General features: G+C 37.3%; 1 protein-coding gene across 1 annotated transcript; it reads right to left on the bottom strand.

Annotated features, from left to right (window-relative positions):
• Positions 1-104: 104 nt before the first annotated feature.
• Positions 105-3,298, bottom strand: LOC139193089 (uncharacterized). The gene is made up of 4 exons (XM_070816050.1): positions 3,154-3,298; positions 2,748-3,066; positions 1,402-2,072; positions 105-484 (listed from the first exon to the last, which is right to left on the bottom strand). The coding sequence occupies exons 1-4, from the start codon at positions 3,296-3,298 to the stop codon at positions 105-107; spliced, it is 1,515 nt and encodes a 504-aa protein (XP_070672151.1).
• Between the last annotated feature and the right edge of the window lie 15,299 nt (positions 3,299-18,597).

The raw sequence follows: 18,597 nt of genomic DNA, 5'->3' as shown, positions 1-18,597 counted from the left end.
AAGCTTATTAGCTAAATAAGAATCTAATCTAGTGGTGGTTTTGATACATTGATGCTATGTGAGGATGTACTCTTAACACACCCCCTCAAGCTGAAGGAAGGTGATCAAATTGATAGCTTGGAAGTAAGAGCAGCAAATCGATCAGCAGCCAAAGACTTGGTGAAAATATCCGCAATTTGAAGAAGTGAAGCAACATGTTGGACACCAATATGACCAAGTAAAACTTTCTCGCGGATGTAGTGATAGTCTATTTCAACATGCTTGGTTCGAGCATGGAAAACATGATTGAATGCAAGAGCAATGGCACTTTTGTTGTCACAGTAGATGATTAGTGTCTTGAGCAAAGGGAAGGATATATCTTGCAGAATCTTGCACACCCAGGTTATCTCAGCAGCAGTATTTGCAAGAGACTTATACTCAGCCTCTGTTGATGATCTAGTAACCGTGGCTTGTTTCTTAGCACTCCAAGAGATTAGATTAGGACCTAAGAACACACAATAGCCATTGGTGGATCTTCTATCCACAGGTCAACCTGCCCAATCTGCATCGGACCAAGTAGTGAGATATTGAGGGCCTTTAGTGAACCAAAGCCCTGAATCAACCATGCCCTTGAGATATAGCAGGATGTGCTTGACTGCCTGAAGATGAATGGTTCTTGGAGAATGCATATATTGGCAAACTTGATTTACAATAAAGGCTAAATCAGGCCTGGTCCAAGTTAGATATTGTAAAGCACCAACTGTGGACCTATAATGAGTGGGATCAGAAAATAGTGTGCCTGAGTGATCTAGTTTGGAAGTAGAGACAGGTGTTGCACAAGGTTTAGCGCCAAGCATATATGTCTTTCTGAGCAAGGCTAATGCATACTTAGACTGATGCATAAGCAAGCCCTCTGTTGATCTTTTAACTTCAATGCCTAAAAAATAGTGAATATCGCCCAGATCCTTAACAGGGAACAAAGCTTGCAGTTTGGAGATAATAGATTGACACTCAATAGTTGAACTTCCAGTGATGATTATATCATCAACATAAACTAATATAAAGTAATGGAAGTATCCCTTTTAATGAAAAGACTTGTATCAGAGTATGATTAACTGAATTCCAGAGAAAGAATAACATTGTAGAAAACCTCATACTAAGCTCGAGGAGCCTGTTTAAGGCCATAAAGTGATTTCCTAAGCTTGCAGACATGATGAGGTTTGGAAGGGTCTATAAAACCAGGGGGCTGAATCATATATACATCTTCCTTTAAATGACAATGAAGGAAGGCATTACTTACATCCAGTTGGTGTATAAACCAATCATAGTTAACTGCAATGGAAAGTAAGATCCTGATAGTAGTAGGCTTTGCAACTGGACTAAAGGTTTCTAAGAAGTCCAAACCTTCCTGTTAGTGAAAACCTTTGGCAACAAGTCTTGCCTTGTACTTTTCAATGGTACCATCTGGTTTGTGCTTAACTTTGAAAACCCATTTGCAATCAACAAGATTGTAAGTTGGATTATTAGGAACCAATTCCCAAGTTCCAGTAGACTGCAATGCTTGAAACTCAGATTGCATAGCTTCCATCCAGTGAGAATGCTTAGAGGCTTGGAGAAAAGTTGATGGAGTAATGGATAACTTGGTAAGAGAATCTACTGCAGATGGGAGTTGGTGTTTAGTAGCAGTGAACACCTTGGGTTTATGAATACCTACCTTTGCACTTGTAATCATCAGGTGATTATTGACAGGAGTTGGAGGATGGAATGATGATGATGTAGGTAAGGTAGTGGGAGATGTTCCTGTGCTAAAAGATGTAGTTGGAAAGGGAATCAAATCTGGAACAGGAGAAGTTGTATCTTGTTGCTCAGAATAAGAAGCTGGAGTATTTGGTTGTTTCTCAGAGTGTGGTACAGGTAATGGAAGAGATAGAGACATAGGAGGATTGAAGTGCTTTGGTGAACATGATCGTTGAGATGAAATCAGAGAAGAAAGATGCTTATAAGGAAATAAGGACTCATCAAATACCACATGTCTCGAGATGTAGAGTCTATTGGTGATAGGATCCAAGCACCTATAGCCACTGTGATTCAAGCTATAACCCAGAAAAACACATTGTTTACTCTTTGAGTCAAATTTATCATTGGAATAAGGCTGTAACCATGGATAACATGCACATCCAAAAGTTTTTAGTGTGTTATACTTTGGAGAAGCATGAAGCATGAGTTCTTAAGGACTGATCACAGAGGATTGAGAAGGCAATCGATTAATGAGATAGATAGCAGTTTGAAAAGCTTCAACTCAAAAACTTTGCAGGTAAACCACTATGAGATAACAGTGTTCTGCCCATTTCCACAACATGTCGATGCTTGCTCTCTGCACACCTATTTTTCTTAGGAGTGTGAGGGTAAATCAACTGATGGGTGATGCCTTGATCATTAAGAAAACCTTGGAGTGACTTATTCAAGAATTCACCCCCTGAATCTGATCTTTTACTTTGAACTTTGAAGCAAGAAGAGTTTGAATCTTTAAAAGAAATGTCTTGAGAGTAGAAAAGACATCAGACTTGAAATAGAGAGGATAAAGCCAACTGTACTTAGTAAAATCATCCACTATAATTAGATAGAATCTGTAACCAGTACATGAAGATATGGGAGAGGGACCCCATACATCAGTGTGGAAAAGCTGAAGTGGTCTAGTTGAAGTACAAGGTAAAGAAAGAAATGAGAGCCTATAAGCTTTCCCAAATTGACATGCAGTGCACACTGACAAATTTCTAACAGAACCAATTACAAGAAGATTATTCTTATGCACAATAGAATGTAAAACTTCCCAAGAAGGGTGTCCAAGTACTCGATGCCAGATATAAATGTCAGCCTTAGCAATTATTAGTGCAGTTGGAGATATTGCAATGCTAGAAACACCATTGGAGGCATTCCAGTAGAAGGGGTACAAGCCGTCTTCACTAGGGCCTTGGAAAAGCATCTTCGCAGTTCTTAAGTCCTTGACATAGAACCCAAAAGGATCAAATGTCAGGGAACACCAGTTGTCATAGACAAACTTGTAAACAGATAACAAGTTATGTGATGCTTGAGGAAATAAGAGAACATCATTCAATTTAAAAGAAGCATGCTTTCTACGAATGATGGCAGAACCGGTATGAGAAATGCACATACCTTTTCCATCTCCAACGAAGAGTTGATCACTTCCATAGTAAGGGATGACAGAGTTAAGTGTGGAGGGATTAGTTGTGACATGATGGGATGCACCGCTGTCAGTGAGCCAATAGCTAGAAGGTGCCGAAGAAGTCATGGTAGACATTGCTATAGGAGCTTAAGTGAAAGTGTTGGTTGAGGTGGATGCAAACTGAGAGAGACGATTGCATGTGGGAGCCCAGTGACCATATTGTAGGCATAGCTGACATTGCACAGATCGACCAGAGAAGAAAGATTGACCACAGTTTTGGTGAGAAAGATTAGCACCAAGTAGACCACTAGAATTGTTGTTGTTCCAGTTGTTAGGTTTGTTGCCCCCAAAGTTCCGATTTTGATTAGAACGATTTCGATTTCGATTTCAAAAATTGTTGTTGTTCCAGTTGCCTTTGTTCGAGATACCTCAAGAATTGGCGGATTGAGCAGCATAGGCATGAAATGGTGCAGCAGATGAGGAAGAGGCTCTGGTTTTACATTTTTGAAGAGAGATTTCTTTACTTAATAAGAGGCCATGAAGTTTATCAGCAGTCACAGCTTAATTTCAAGTCTCAATAAAGTCAACAAATGATTCGTATTCATCTGGTAGTCCAGATAAGATGTACGCCATGAGATCAGATTCAGTCAGTGGTTTGCCAGCGGCTGCGAGTTTATCAGAGATATCTTTAATGAAATTCAGAAAGTCGGTCATGGAAGAATCACCTTTCTGAATTGTTTGGATCTTCGATCAAAGACTGTGCACATATGTGCTAGAAGCACCAAAGAAGCGCCGCTCAAGAGATTGCCAAAGAGAGCGAGAGTCTTCCATGCTAATGGTCAAGGGAAGAAGATCTTCAGAAAGAGTAAAGTTGATCTAAATGGTTAGAATCTGATCACGCTCACACCAGGCTTCAAAAGAATCATTGAGTACACATTCGCCAGAAGAGTTTCAGACAAATTTGGGAGGGCACAAATCCTTGCCATTGATGAGTCCAAGAAGCTTGAAATGCTTTAGGACAAAGATGAAGAGATTGCGCCAAGTAATATAATTTTGACGATTGAGCTTCGTCGGAACCATTCCAGCAACATTTGCAATGGAAATCGATCCAATCGACATGATCGAGAGGTTAGAGATGTCACTGTGAGGGAGATTCGCTAGAAAATTAGGGTTTGTAGGAGGTTGAGAAGTGGAATTGGAGGAATTGGCGGCAATCGTCATATCAAGATTTGCTAAATTGAGGGAAGAAAGGAAGAAATCAGAAAAGCAGCGATCTGTTTGGGAGGTAAGAAAATTCAAGAAATGCTAAGAAGTTTCAAGAAGATAGGGAAACGCCGGATCAAAGTCAGTTAGACAATGGTGATGATACCATGTTGAAACTCAGAATCCAGAGAGGAAAACTAGGAGAGAATTGTAGAGAGAAAAAGTGAGAGAAATATAATTGTGGTTATTCATTCATCTAAAAGAACCATACATAAGGTATTTATACATAAATATCCTATCCCAAATATATGTGCCAACTCAGCATAATAAACCTAACTAATCACAACACATCACAAGCTTATCAGCTAAGTAAGAATCTAATCTGGTGGTGGTTTTGATACATTGATTCTATGTGAGGATGTACTCTTAACACACCCTCTCAAGCTAAAGGAAAGTGATTGATAGGAGCATATTTATGCGACTTATTTAGCTTGTTTCCTTGCATTTACGTTGCTAGTACTTAGTAATTTTAGTATTTTAAGCTATTTTCGTGCAATTTCAGGTTCTAAGGACAAAGTATGCAAAAAGATGCATTTTGGAGCCTTTTGGAGCAGTTTTGGGCATGAATTGAATAGCTTATGCTTGGAGTAATATTGATTGACGAAATTGAAGGCCTAAAGGATGTTAGAAGTCAGTTTGGAAGCTTATAAGACACAATTTCAGCACCTCCTACAAAGGTGGCGCCTTGTCCCCTTTGTGTTTCCTCCTTGTCTCCTTTTGTGCAACAATTTCCCTTGCCATGTTTCCCTAATTTCAGAACCAAAAACACATTTCCCTTTCTCCCTTGTCCCTTGCCGCACCATACATCCTCTTTCCCTTTTAATTTCTGACCTTAAGTACCTTTCCTATATTGTGCCACATCTTTGTTACCTATTTCTCTTTAATTTCTGATTCTTTCTTACCTATTTCTGATCCAAAATTACATTCCCTTTTGTTTCAATTCTTGCTGCAGAAGGGGAGAGGATTCTTACCTATTTTATGCCTCAAAACACATTCCTAAATCTGTCCTACACTCTCTTCCGAATTTCCTTTCATATTCTCTTTAATTTCTGCACCTTTCTTGCCTATTTTCCATTGATTTCTGATTCCAAATTTAATAAATTCGTAGCCTTTCCTTTCCCTATAAATAAGACCCATTTCTGACCATTCTAAGGACTCCACCCTTCACGATAACCAACCTATATCCATCCACAACAATTCATTCACTCCCATTCATGCAGAAACCATCCAACCTCCCTTTGCCGTGCCCATCCTTCACCAATCTCCATAACTTTTGACCCTAAACACAATCCATACACTCACCCACTTGTGTGCTGCAGCAAGAAGGAAGAAGAAAGGACCCCTGGATGTCCAAGCTTCATTGTTGGTGCATTCTAGGTGTAATTCGTTCTATGATTTCAATGTGTAATTTCTTTTCTTTTCGTTTTGCTATGAACATGAGTGGCTAAACCCCTATTGGTTAGGGGTGATTTCAAAGCCATGACTATGTGTGCAATTTGATTTGATAAATTCCAGTTATGAATTCTTGAATCGTGAATGCAATTGGTTTAGCTATTTGATTAATAACTTATTTGTGTTTGTTAATTAGGGGTCGACACTTGATTGGCATGCATAAATCTGATGCTAGAGTATAAGGATGTTTCACATAATCGTTACAAACTTATATTCATATGTAGTAAAGGTTGCTAGTCACAATCGCGTTAAGTTCAATTCCTAGCATGAGTGACATGATGTCATAGTTGCAAGTGCTTTGTCATTGCTTATGGTTTTCATTGAACGTAATGATCTTTGATCGTATCTCTATTATGATGTCATGTAGGGGACCTTTGAAGAATGCTTTGGGTTGTTGAATGATGCCATCCAATCCAATAATACAAGGAAAATCTGAGAGTTAGCTAGTGATGTCACGGTTAATTTGAGGCACTGTCGTTCATAATTCTATGAAGGAATAACTGGAAATCGAGTCGTTTGCATACGTGTCATGTGTGGAGAAAGAGCCTCTAACTAATCCATCATCCATTTAAACTCCAAATTCGTTTTACAATCTGTTTTAATTACAACGTTTTGTCTTGTTTTCAATTTCGTCAAAACCAAATCCCCCTTTATTTTAAAGTGTTAGATTAGTTAGAAATCCATTTAGTTTGTGTTTTTAAGTGCTTTGATTCAAGTTGTAACCCAATTTCGTCAAAATTTGTGTTTGTGTTCAAAACTGTCCAGAAAGTGTTTTTAAGGCAGTTTTGAGTGTTTGGTTGCTGTTTTGAGTCTTTTGGTTTGTTTTAGTGTTTTAAATTTTAGTTTTGCATTCTTTGAGTCTAGTTTAGTGTGTTAAACTTTGTTTTTACGTTTTTAAGTCAGTTTTCAAGAGTTTAGCAATCCCTCATAATCCCCGGTTTAGAATGATCCCTACTTACATACTTTGCTACAATTGATAAAAAGAGGGTTTAATTTGTGTGCTTATATATTTCGCATCAAATTTTTGGCGCCGTTGCCGGGGATTAGCAACTTTGCTAATCCCCCGTTGTTTATTTTTATTTCTTTTTTGTGTCTTTTGTTTTAGTTACTGATTTTGTTTTGCTTTGTTTTATTTACTTTTGATATTTGATTTAGTTTTGTTTCTTTGATTTCAGGTACTAGAGAAGTAAGACATGGATTTTGCTAACATTCAAGCTCAATTGGCGAATCTTACTTCTCAATTGTCACAGATTGCCGGAAGGACCACAATGCAAAGTGTCCCTACATGTGGTGTGTCCTATGGGCAAGGATATCCAACTCATCAATGTTCTCAATTCGCTGCAAATGAAGATGCTTGGGGTTATCAATGCCATAGCCAATCATGGGACAACATGTTTTCCAACGCTTACAATTCGGATTGGAGAGATTATTCAGATTACATGTGGGGAGAACCTCAACAATTCCAACATGGTGGATATTGGCAGCAAGAAGAGTTCTATCAATGGCCATATGCACCATCACAGCCACCACAACAATCTGCCCAATTCAATTCAGGTACATCTCTGGATAATGATATGTTGAATAAGTTACTCACCTCTTTGAATCAGGAAGTAGAAAATCAAAACAAAGAGATGCAAAATCAAGCCACGAAGACGGGCAAATTGGAGGAGCAAATTGGGCAGATTATGGAGTTCATGGCACAAATTCAAGAGCAAAGTGAACTCTCCAACTCAACTATAGAAAATTTGAAGGAAAATTTTGAAATCCAAGATGCTATCACTTTGGAAAGTGGCATGGAGGTTGGAACAAGCCCAAAAACGTCCAAACCAATCCAAAACATGGATGAACAGCTATTGTTCAAAGAAGAAGAGGATGACAAGGCCACGGCAAGGGAAGAACCACCCTTGCCGCAGCCTACCCTTGCCGCAGCCTCCCAATGCTCCACCACTGTCCAATACAGGTAAGTTGGGTCCAATTTTCGTTAATTCTAACCTTATTCCACCCAATGTCCCTTTTCCTCGCAGGTTTTTGATTCCCAAGCAAGAAGAGAGTGAAAAAGACATTGTGGAAGCTCTTCCCAAGGTGCAAAGTGATATCCAAATTCTTGGTACAGCAAACCAAGTTTCAGATTGTGTTGAATTGTTTGAAGAACTTTGTACATCAAAAAGAAGGATTCAAGAAAAAGAAGTGGTTGGAGAATGTCAATAATTCATCAAAGAGGACGTATTTGAAACAACAAAGCCCAAAGAAGTTGAGTTTGATGACACGGGATAGATCACAACCATCGTAGTAAATCTGGCCAAATTCAAAGTCCCTGAAACATTCAAAGAAGTGGTGTTCGTCCTTGAGTTCTTATCGGAGCAAAAAGGTAAGATATTTTCTCCAATTTCAAATACGTTTTCTACTAACATGTTGATTTTGATGATTCAGGCACCCACGTTAGAATTTAAACCATTGCCGGATCATTTAAAGTATCACCGTCCATTCAAAGATCAATTCCATGCCCTGGCCACCAATGGAGCTTAATTGGAGGTCTTCATCCGGCTGCAAGACGTTAAAGCAAGCGCTTCTTGGGAGGCAACCCATGCATTCAACTTAGGAACGATGGAACTTTCACTCCACACTCAGATTTGCGTTCCTAAACCCTTATCTTTGCTGCCTTTATTTTATCAAAATTAGTTGTTTTTTGTTTGTTTGTTTGCTTTCTGTGAGTTTATGCTTAAAACATTGAGACAATGTTTGATTTAAGTGTGGGGGGATAACAAAGTATTTTTGATGCAAATTCGTGGGTTTTATTACCTATCCCCTCTAAAGCTGTTTCTCACTGTTTTTAAGTGTTTTTAGTGCATTTTGAGCTGTTTGGTGTGTGTTGAAGTAAAAATCCGAAAATTTGATAAAAATTTGAAAAATTGTTTTGAAAAAGCCAAAAAGAGTTGTTTTTGTGTGTTTGTTTGTGTCTTAGGGTACATTCCAACACAATGATGAGGATTTGGTTTTTAATTACATGACTGTTAAAGAAAGTTACAAACATGGATGGAAGTTTGATATGCTCTTTGGTTTATGCTTGGTTGTAGTTATAGTTTACGAATTCGCATGCAATCACAAAAGAAAAAAAAATTAGTTTTTGTAACATGCTTGAAGGAAGGAACTCAAATTAACGCTACAACCCTGTGAGACTTGAGCCTAAACGTTATTTGGAGAGTTATTAATCTGTGCATTCTTGTTTTCTAAAGTCATTGCATGATCTCATCATTCTTTGCTTGGTCGCTACTTAGAATGCGTTTCATCATTATAGATCCAAATACTAGAACTCATGCCCCTTCCATTCAAAGCATGTTATTGATTTGCATAACACATATTCAAGATGAAGTTGTTTAGTTACCACCAAAGCCAAATAGCCAAATCCACCCTTGTCATATGTTTTGTAGGTTTAACCCCTTTGAGCCTTCGTTAGCCTATTTTCTTTGTTAACCACATTATCCCTACCTAGCCTAGATTAGGACTGTCCACACCCTTGTTCTTAAAGAATAGTGAAGCATGACTTAGAGGGAATTCCCTTTGATTTTTGCAGAAAAACAAGTGTGGGGGAAGGGTTTTCAAAGTGTGTTTTGTGTGTCAAAAGAAAGAAAAGGGCATAAAAAAAAATAAAAAAAAATTTCGTGGAAAAAGAAAAAGAAGAAGAAAAGTGTGTGAAAAGTATGAAAAAGAGTTGAAAAATAAGTGAGAATGAACTCACATGTGTTGGTTGTTGAAGAAAGGGTCCAAAAGTTTGAATTTGACCCTAAGTGTTGCATGAATCTTCCCTTGTGTTTAAAAGTTGATTTTTGCATTCAAAAGTAATTCTAAGTGTCAATTTCATTACCTTGCTTACTATTTCTTTAATTTGCTTACTATTTCTTTAAGAACGTTTGTTTTTCCTTACCTTTCTTTGTTAGCCAATACCTTTAGCCCCGTTACAACCCTTAGACTTCTATCTTGAGTGTTGTGTATTTCAATATGTGGAGTTTGGAATTGGTATGAGCATATGATATCACTGGTTCTCGCTTCTAAGTAGTAGCATTCCGTTCATGAGATCATATATATACATGCATTAATAATTCCAGAAAAGTCCTTTCTTTGCTATAACATATGTGAGTACTAGTTTACATGTTTACATCAATCTTCTCACATATACCTAGTGTAGGGTGTGTAGTCAGAAAATCTGAGTGAAAATTGAGTGCATATCTAGTAAGTAATTGAGGGAATTCTTTAAGGCATGTTACTACATTCAAAAACGTTGTTTTAATGGATTATATGCGAACTAGTGAATGGTGACTACGATTAAGTATGTGCTCGAGGGTAAGGATGACTAAAATATGTGTAAGTAATGATTTTTAGCATGTCATATGCATTGGAAATCCCTAAGACAATTGTTGGAAGGTCTAGGTTGTGCTTTGTTTTGTTTTGTTTTGCTCGAGGACTAGCAAAAGCTAAGTGAGGGGGAATTTGATAGGAGCATATTTATGCGACTTAATTAGCTTGTTTCCTTGCATTTACGTTGCTAGTACTTAGTAATTTTAGTATTTTAAGCTATTTTCGTGCAATTTCAGGTTCTAAGGACAAAGTATACAAAAAGATGCATTTTGGAGCCTTTTGGAGCAGTTTTTGGCATGAATTGAATAGCTTATGCTTGGAGTAATATTGATTGACGAAATTGAAGGCCTAAAGGATGTTAGAAGTCAGTTTGGAAGCTTAGAAGACACAATTTCAGCACCTCCTACAAAGGTGGCGCCTTGTCCCCTTTGTGTTTCCTCCTTGTCTCCTCTTGTGCAACAATTTCACTTGCCATGTTTCCCTAATTTCTGAACCAAAAACACATTTCCCTTTCTCCCTTGTCCCTTGCCGCACCATACATCCTCTTTCCCTTTTAATTTCTGACCTTAAGTACCTTTCCTATATTGTGCCACATCTTTGTTACCTATTTCTCTTTAATTTTTGATTCTTTCTTACCTATTTCTGACCCAAAATTACATTCCCTTTTGTTTCAATTCTTGCTGCACAAGGGGAGAGGATTCTTACCTATTTTGTGCCTCAAAACACATCCCTAAATCTGTCCTACACTCTCTTTCGAATTTCCTTTCACATTCTCTTTAATTTCTGCACCTTTCTTGCCTATTTTCCATTGATTTCTGATTCCAAATTTAATAAATTCGTAGCCCTTCCTTTCCCTATAAATAAGACCCCTTTCTGACCATTCTAAGGACTCCACCCTTCACGATAACCAACCTATATCCATCCATAACAATTCATTCACTCCCATTCATGCAGAAACCATCCAACCTCCCTTTGCCGTGCCCATCCTTCACCAATCTCCATAACTTCTGAGCCTAAACACAATCCATACACTCACCCACTTGTGTGCTGCAGCAAGAAGGAAGAAGAAAGGACCCTTGGATGTCCAAGCTTCATTGTTGGTGCATTCTAGGTGTAATTCGTTCTATGATTTCAATGTGTAATTTTTTTTCTTTTCGTTTTGCTATGAACATGAGTGGCTAAACCCCTATTGGTTAGGGGTGATTTCAAAGCCATGACTATGTGTGCAATTTGATTTGATAAATTCCAGTTATGAATTCTTGAATCGTGAATGCAATTGGTTTAACTATTTGATTAATAACTTATTTGTGTTTGTTAATTAGGGGTCGACACTTGATTGGCATGCATAAATCTGATGCTAGAGTATAAGGATGTTTCACATAATCGTTACAAACTTATATTCATATGTAGTAAAGGTTGCTAGTCACAATCGCGTTAAGTTCAATTCCTAGCATGAGTGACATGATGTCATAGTTGCAAGTGCTTTGTCATTGCTTATGGTTTTCATTGAACGTAATGATCTTTGATCGTATCTCTATTATGATGTCATGTAGGGGACATTTGAAGAATGCTTTGGGCTGTCGAATGATGCCATCCAATCCAATAATACAAGGAAAATCTGAGAGTTAGCTAGTGATGTCACGGTTAATTTGGGGCAATGTCGTTCATAATTCTATGAAGGAATAACTGGAAATCGAGTCGTTTGCATACGTGTCATGTGTGGAGAAAGAGCCTCTAACTAATCAATCATCCATTTAAACTCCAAATTCGTTTTACAATCTGTTTTAATTACAACGTTTTGTCTTGTTTTCAATTTCGTCAAAACCAAATCCCCCTTTATTTTAAAGTGTTAGATTAGTTAGAAATCCATTTAGTTTGTGTTTTTAAGTGCTTTGATTCAAGTTGTAACCCAATTTCGTCAAAATTTGTGTTTGTGTTCAAAACTGTCCAGAAAGTGTTTTTAAGGCAGTTTTGAGTGTTTGGTTGCTGTTTTGAGTCTTTTGGTTTGTTTTAGTGTTTTAAATTTTAGTTTTGCATTCTTTGAGTCTAGTTTAGTGTGTTAAACTTTGTTTTTACGTTTTTAAGTCAGTTTTCAAGAGTTTAGCAATCCCTCATAATCCCCGGTTTAGAACGATCCCTACTTACATACTTTGCTACAATTGATAAAAAGAGGGTTTAATTTGTGTGCTTATATATTTCGCATCAGTGATCGAACTGATAGCTTGGAAGTAAGAGCAGCAAATCGTTCAGCAGCCAAAGACTTGGTGAAAGTATCCGCAATTTGAAGAAGTGAAGCAACATGTTGGACACCAATATGACCAAGTAACATGAATGATGGTTTGGGATCCTGAGGTCACGGGGATGCTAGAATGATGGTTTGGGGTTGGGTTGTTGAACGGAGAAGGGTGGTTGTGAGTGATGGCTCTCAGTATACTTAGAGAGAGTGAGTGTTGCAGAGAAAGAGTTTAGAGTGAGAAGGAGACTAAAATGAATGAGAGAAAGAGAGGGACCGAGAGTGGGTTTAATCCCACTTAGTAATTTCTTATTTGAAATTACAAAAGTGCCCTCCATCGCTTTAAACTTATAAATTAACCCTCATAACTTTGATCTTCACTCACATGCTCGTGAGTACGAAAGCAATTAAAGATACTAAGAAAATATGAGAATTGAAATTTAAGTTCAAGACACCTAATCAGGGGCATTTTAGTCATTTTCACATGGTTCAAGAATAAAATACAGTATTCTAAGATACGGGTTGTAACAAAACTTATATGAAAACATAGTTTTTCATTTCGTCTCACACAATTTTTTTTAATAAGAAGAAAAAATTGCAATATCTAGCCTATATGAAAATGCAAACATACATGATTGAAAACATTTGCAAAGAGAGAGTTTAGTTGATATAAACGACTCGGAGGTGGAGAGGATTTGACAAGTACACTACTATGATAATCTTTTCTTTTCCAAACTTGTCTTACTTTTGGAACAATCAAACTCGAAACATATATTATCCTTGTGATCCTATTAACCTCCTTAAAATGAGTTACAAATTGTTTCTTAAGACTTGCTTATTGACCATGAATCCCACAAATATGACAAATAGGAATGAAACTCCCAGACCTTTTGGAATTGGGTTAGCTAAAGTATTGACTTATAGGTGTTTCAGAAGTAAGACCTAAACCTTGATCATCACCTACCTTCAAGCTAAGAATATAAAAGGCTGTAATGGAAGAAGAATTAGTAGTCATTTCAGACTCAAATCCTAGACTACTTTTGTCTTCAAAACTCTTTTGCATAGCTATGCATCTTGTCAAAATTTCCCGAACCTATGCTTACTTCCTGAACTTTTCCTTTTATCTCAACCAGTTTATCCTCAAAAGCTTTCTCACCAGATGTGAGAGTGTTTATTGTGGTATGAAGAATATCAATCTTTTCTAACAATGATTCTCGCAGTTTGTAACACTTGGAAAGTATATATATAAATGATAGTAGCAAAATTATTTTAGCTTTTAAATATTAAATAAGAAAAAAAAAAAAAACAGACAAAGGATGAGCTAACGTGTAGACATCCTAAACTCTTCTTCTTTTTCCCAACCATCACATGGTGGGGAGCCAAGAGAGTATGATCTTGTTCATAAATTTTTGGGGTGATGTGGGTAGTCTAGAGGGGTGAGTAGGCATTCTAAAATAGAGATGCAATGATGGGGTTAGAGAGAGTATTTCTAACTCTCATCGAAGAACTAGAGGAGAGCGAGAGATTTTGGAAAGGGAAAAGTAGGAAAACGGAAAGAGGGGAGCTGAGAGGGTGCCTAGTTTGTTCTTCAATTGGTACAAAATGTTAGCTCAAATTAGTTAATTTTCTATTTTCTTAACATTGCAACTTTGATTTCTAGAAAACTACAGTTTGTGAGCCTCACTTTGGCTCTTGTTTTCTCTCAATCCATTATACCTTTTTAATAAGTCTTCTAATATATTTGAAATTAGACATGACAAGGAACAAAGCCCAATTTATTTAACCAATTTTGGTTGAGATCTTCTATGGAAAAATATGATTTGAAAATGTGAAAAAAATCTGGAAATCTGCAGATTTTCTGCAAAAAAACTGTTTGTGAACTCAAATTTGGAGCTTGATTATTTTCGTCTCTTAAATCCGTTTTGAGAAACTCTTATTAGATTAGAAACTAGGTTTGTTAAGCTTTAAAATCCAAGTAATTCCATCCTTTTCCATGGAGTTTTGAGGGATGAAAATGGGGTCACAATATGGGGACTTAAGCTTGGTTCATCAGGAGGTTGTGACAGGGGTATATTTGGGTAAACTTTTGATAGGCTGAAATTGAATCTTCATTCCAATTTTATGCTAACTTTTATTATTATTTATGTGATTTTAGCCCTGGGAGTGACTCCGGACACTTCGGAGGCTTAGAGAGGTATTCTAGTTAACTGGACACGAGGTAGGGGCTCTATTTCCTGATGATAGGTCTATATCATGTTTAATCTTTGTGATATTAGTGATTATATCTAATACAGTAGTAATGAAATGCTTGGATAAATGGAATTATTTGATTGTAATGGTTGTGTTATGCGTTGAAAGTTTCTTTTCTGGTGTATTTTATATATCGACTATGTTAAATGCTGTTATGTTTTGATGAATAAAGCTATGTAAAATTGCTGGATTGAATATGTTGAGGTTTACAATTGTATCTGTGAAATTGAAATGTTCAGGTTGCATTACATGATATAGAGTCAAGTGTTGGGTTGTGTAAAGTTTTGGTTAAACAAAGTGTTGGAAAATTCTATATATGTTCAAGCATCAGGGGAAGGGCTTGAACATATAGTTGGGCGTTGGGGGAAAGGTCCATATTAATGAAATTGAAACTACTAATAAAATTTAGGGTTAAGGGAGGAATGAGAGTTAACTTATATTCTATGGTGTTCGGAACCAGGTGGTATAAGCATGATTTAGGACATGCGGGTTTGGATGCCATAAATATAAGTTAGCTGGATTAGAAGGGAGTGATTTCATAGGCACTTCTTTGTCATATCATTTGTATTTTACTGTATTGTTTGAGGCATGGCACTTTGATTAATTGTGATAAATGAACTTGAAGGGTATATGGTTCCTATTGGGCATGAAATGCTCACACCCTATTAGCTATTGTAGGTACCAGTATGGAGGAACATGATGATGACCTGTCTCTAAATGAATAGCCATATCATATGTGTGTTGGTTCCTAGTTGTAATTAAAATAAAGTGTCTTAGTATCTTAAGAGTGTGTGGTAAGAGTGGAACTCTTTAAACTCAGGATGTATTAAATAAACATATCTAAATGAACTTTTAGATGGCTCTGGTTCCATCATACTGTTGTTGTAATATTTCAATTTTTTTTACTAAGATACTATTCATGCCCTAATTCGATTATCATCCTTATTTTCAAATTTGGGGTGTGACATAGTTTCTCTCCATTGTCCAAATAAGATTGATGCTCAACTTTAGCTTCATTCTTTTCACTTTCAACTAGTGCAAGTTTCTTTCTCAAGATATAGTTATCCTTCTTGACTTGCATAGTGGTGTCGTAGAGATCAAAATATTTTCTCAAGACTTCCTCCATGTTAGGTTCTTCAACAAATGAACCTTCTATATCAAATCAATCGATAGTTCCTATGAAAGCAATTGTATCCTTTTCGTCTTCCTAGCAGATGCATCTCCAGAATCACTATTACTCCAAGTAACATTCATTGCCTTATTCTTCTTCTCTCTTTTCTCTTGATAGGGTTTGCACACTCGGAAGCAATACGTCCATGACACTTATGGCACTGAACTCTATGGTTTGAACTCCTACGTTCACTAGTTCGAAATGGCCTAGACATTTTATCATGTGAGACATCTCAAGAACAAATACTTATTGAGTTTATACCAAAGTTGGTTTGTTGGTCATGGCCCTTGCAATTCTTGATACTGAGAAACCTTCTAATTTTCTCAGAGAGTTCAACCAATTCATCTTCATATAAGTCTTCAACTAGTCCTTGCTTTCTTCTTCTTTGACAACTTTGAGAGTAATTCTTTTCACCTCTTTGGAATCAGGAAGCTCTAACTCATATGTTTGGAGATACCCAATCATTTACTTAAGCTTGTAGGTGTTTAGATCTTTTGATTCCTCAAATCAATGTTCTCTTAGCATAAAACCTCACATGAAGTGATCTCAAGATTCACAATGCTATGCTCTGGAATATTTTCACCAAGATTGTGGCAGCCATTGACAATTACACTAAGCTTAGCATAAAAGTCAGAGAAACTATCATCATTAGACATTTTGATATTTTCAAAATTTGTGATGAGATGTTGAAGCTTGGATTCTTTAATAGTTAAGTTACCCCCATGAGAAACTTCAAGAATGTCCCAAGGTTCTTTCACTATTGTACACTTGCTTATGTAATTGAATTGTTCAGGTGAAATGACTATGAATAAAGCATTCAGAGCCTTTTGGTTAAAAGTTCTAAAGCTGCGCTCATGATTACTCCATTTTTTCATAGGCTTAAGCTTAGTTACAAACATAGAGGACTCTCATTCACCTTTGGTTTTTTCAATCGTCAGAAATTCCCAGCGTTCTTCAATAGTAAGCCACACCTTATCTTCTTGTGCCCACATAAAAGATTTCATTTTCGCTTCCACGCAACATAGTTTTCACCATCAAAGTGTGGTGGATGAAAAATTGAACCCACATAACAAATCATCCTAGTTATCGAACAAATCTCACAATTATGTCTCATGTCTTGCTTTGGTGCCAATTGAAAGTTCTAGGATGGGTATTAGTTTAACTAGAGGCGTGGATGGGGGGGGGTGATGCCGACATCTAATCCAAGTGCAATTCAATGTCTTGGAGCCTTGAACAACTGACTGCAACCTCATTAAACCCTCCTGCCCATGGCGAGGAGAAAAGTCAAATGAATTAAAGATTAGATTACTAAGTCTTATTTTTATGCTTTCCTAATTGAAGATCAACTCAATTAAACAAGAAATCACAATAATATCCAATCAAGGATATTACAAAATAATCCTAACATATTGTTTAATTAAATAATATATTTGGTATAGGACCATGATTTTCCAGGGTCGAAGTAAGGAAGATTAGAATACTGATATCTCAGAAGGTCGATCATATGTAGAATTAGCGGAGCAGCAATTCCACAATCATCATGTTCCAGAATCAGTGGGCGAAGTTCAACGACTTTGTTGATATTGACCATACTTGTTACGTAAGATATGTAAACCTAATCCAATAAGGAATCTGCATGTTTCCTATAACCTTGGAATCCTTCCAATATAAGGATTGAAGTGCACCATAAGTAATTACACTTCTAAGCGAGTGCAATATCTACTTCCTTTGGGATTCTTTTGGTTTAATAAGGATTTTACTATCCTAAAAGGTCTCATTCTCGACTGGTATAAATACACCATTCTAGGGCTCATCTATGGTAACACAATTATCGCATGCTTATTCTCTTGCCCATTGCTTGAGCCTTAATATAGCTTACTGACTTGATCGTCTGAGAGCCTTTGATTGGCACACCCTCCGATCTTTGGTTAGCTCATGATTGTTTATTCTTTTATAGGTTACATGGATTTGTGCTCCTATGTAGGTGCACGAATTTGGTTCCAACATTCGGGATAATTCTTTCCTTTTCCATCCTACGAATGACACACCTTGGCTAACGGCTGGCCATCTCTCTACTAATACCCTTTCTCCCCACATTTTGGTAAGCTTTAGCTATGTAATCAAGTCCTAAAACTCTCTCTCTTTCAAGAGAAACTGACTTAGGCATCGATTCATTGGCCAAACCGACCCGCTCCCCAAAAAAACTCCTTAGACGTGTGGATTTGACCTTTGATAAAAGGTGTTAATTTGTTTTGCAGGTACAAATTTGTCAAGACCGAAGATGACAAATTTTTGCTACCACGATAATATGTAAATTAGAAGTAGAAATTAGAGGACAAGTAAAACCTACCATGTCACATCCCGGCCCGGGCCCCTACCATATCCCGGGATTGACTCTGCCGTAGCACGATATTGTCCGCTTTGGGTCCTGACCACGCTCTCACGTTTTTATTTTTGGGAACTCACACGAGAACTTCCCAGTGGGTCACCCATCATGGGATTGCTCTCGCGCGAACTCGCATAACTTTGGAGTTTCGATGGAATCCGAAGCCAGTGAGCTCCCAAAAAGCCTCGTGCTAGGTAGAGATGAGAATATACATATAAGGCTTACATGATTATCACCCCTGGGCGATGTGGGATCTTACAATCCACCCCCTTTAGGGGTCCCGACGTCTTTGTCGGCACACTTCCGACCAGGGATTGGCTCTGATA

This window comes from Malus domestica, chromosome 16 (assembly GCF_042453785.1).
Source record: "Malus domestica chromosome 16, GDT2T_hap1".
In the NCBI taxonomy this organism is placed as follows: Eukaryota; Viridiplantae; Streptophyta; class Magnoliopsida; order Rosales; family Rosaceae; genus Malus; species Malus domestica.
This window is presented reverse-complemented; position numbering and strand designations above follow the sequence as displayed.

What these genes read in the sequence shown, in the direction of transcription:
- LOC139193089 (XM_070816050.1), bottom strand. Translation starts at nt 3,298, where the DNA reads ATGTCTACCATGACTTCTTCGGCACCTTCTAGCTATTGGCTCACTGAC. An exon ending in ATTGGTTCTGTTAGAAATTT is followed by an intron (nt 2,073 to 2,747) that starts GTCAGTGTGCAC and finishes TCTGGGTTATAG; the next exon opens with CTTGAATCACAGTGGCTATA. An exon ending in GGCAAGACTTGTTGCCAAAG is followed by an intron (nt 485 to 1,401) that starts GTTTTCACTAAC and finishes GTGTGTTCTTAG; the next exon opens with GTCCTAATCTAATCTCTTGG.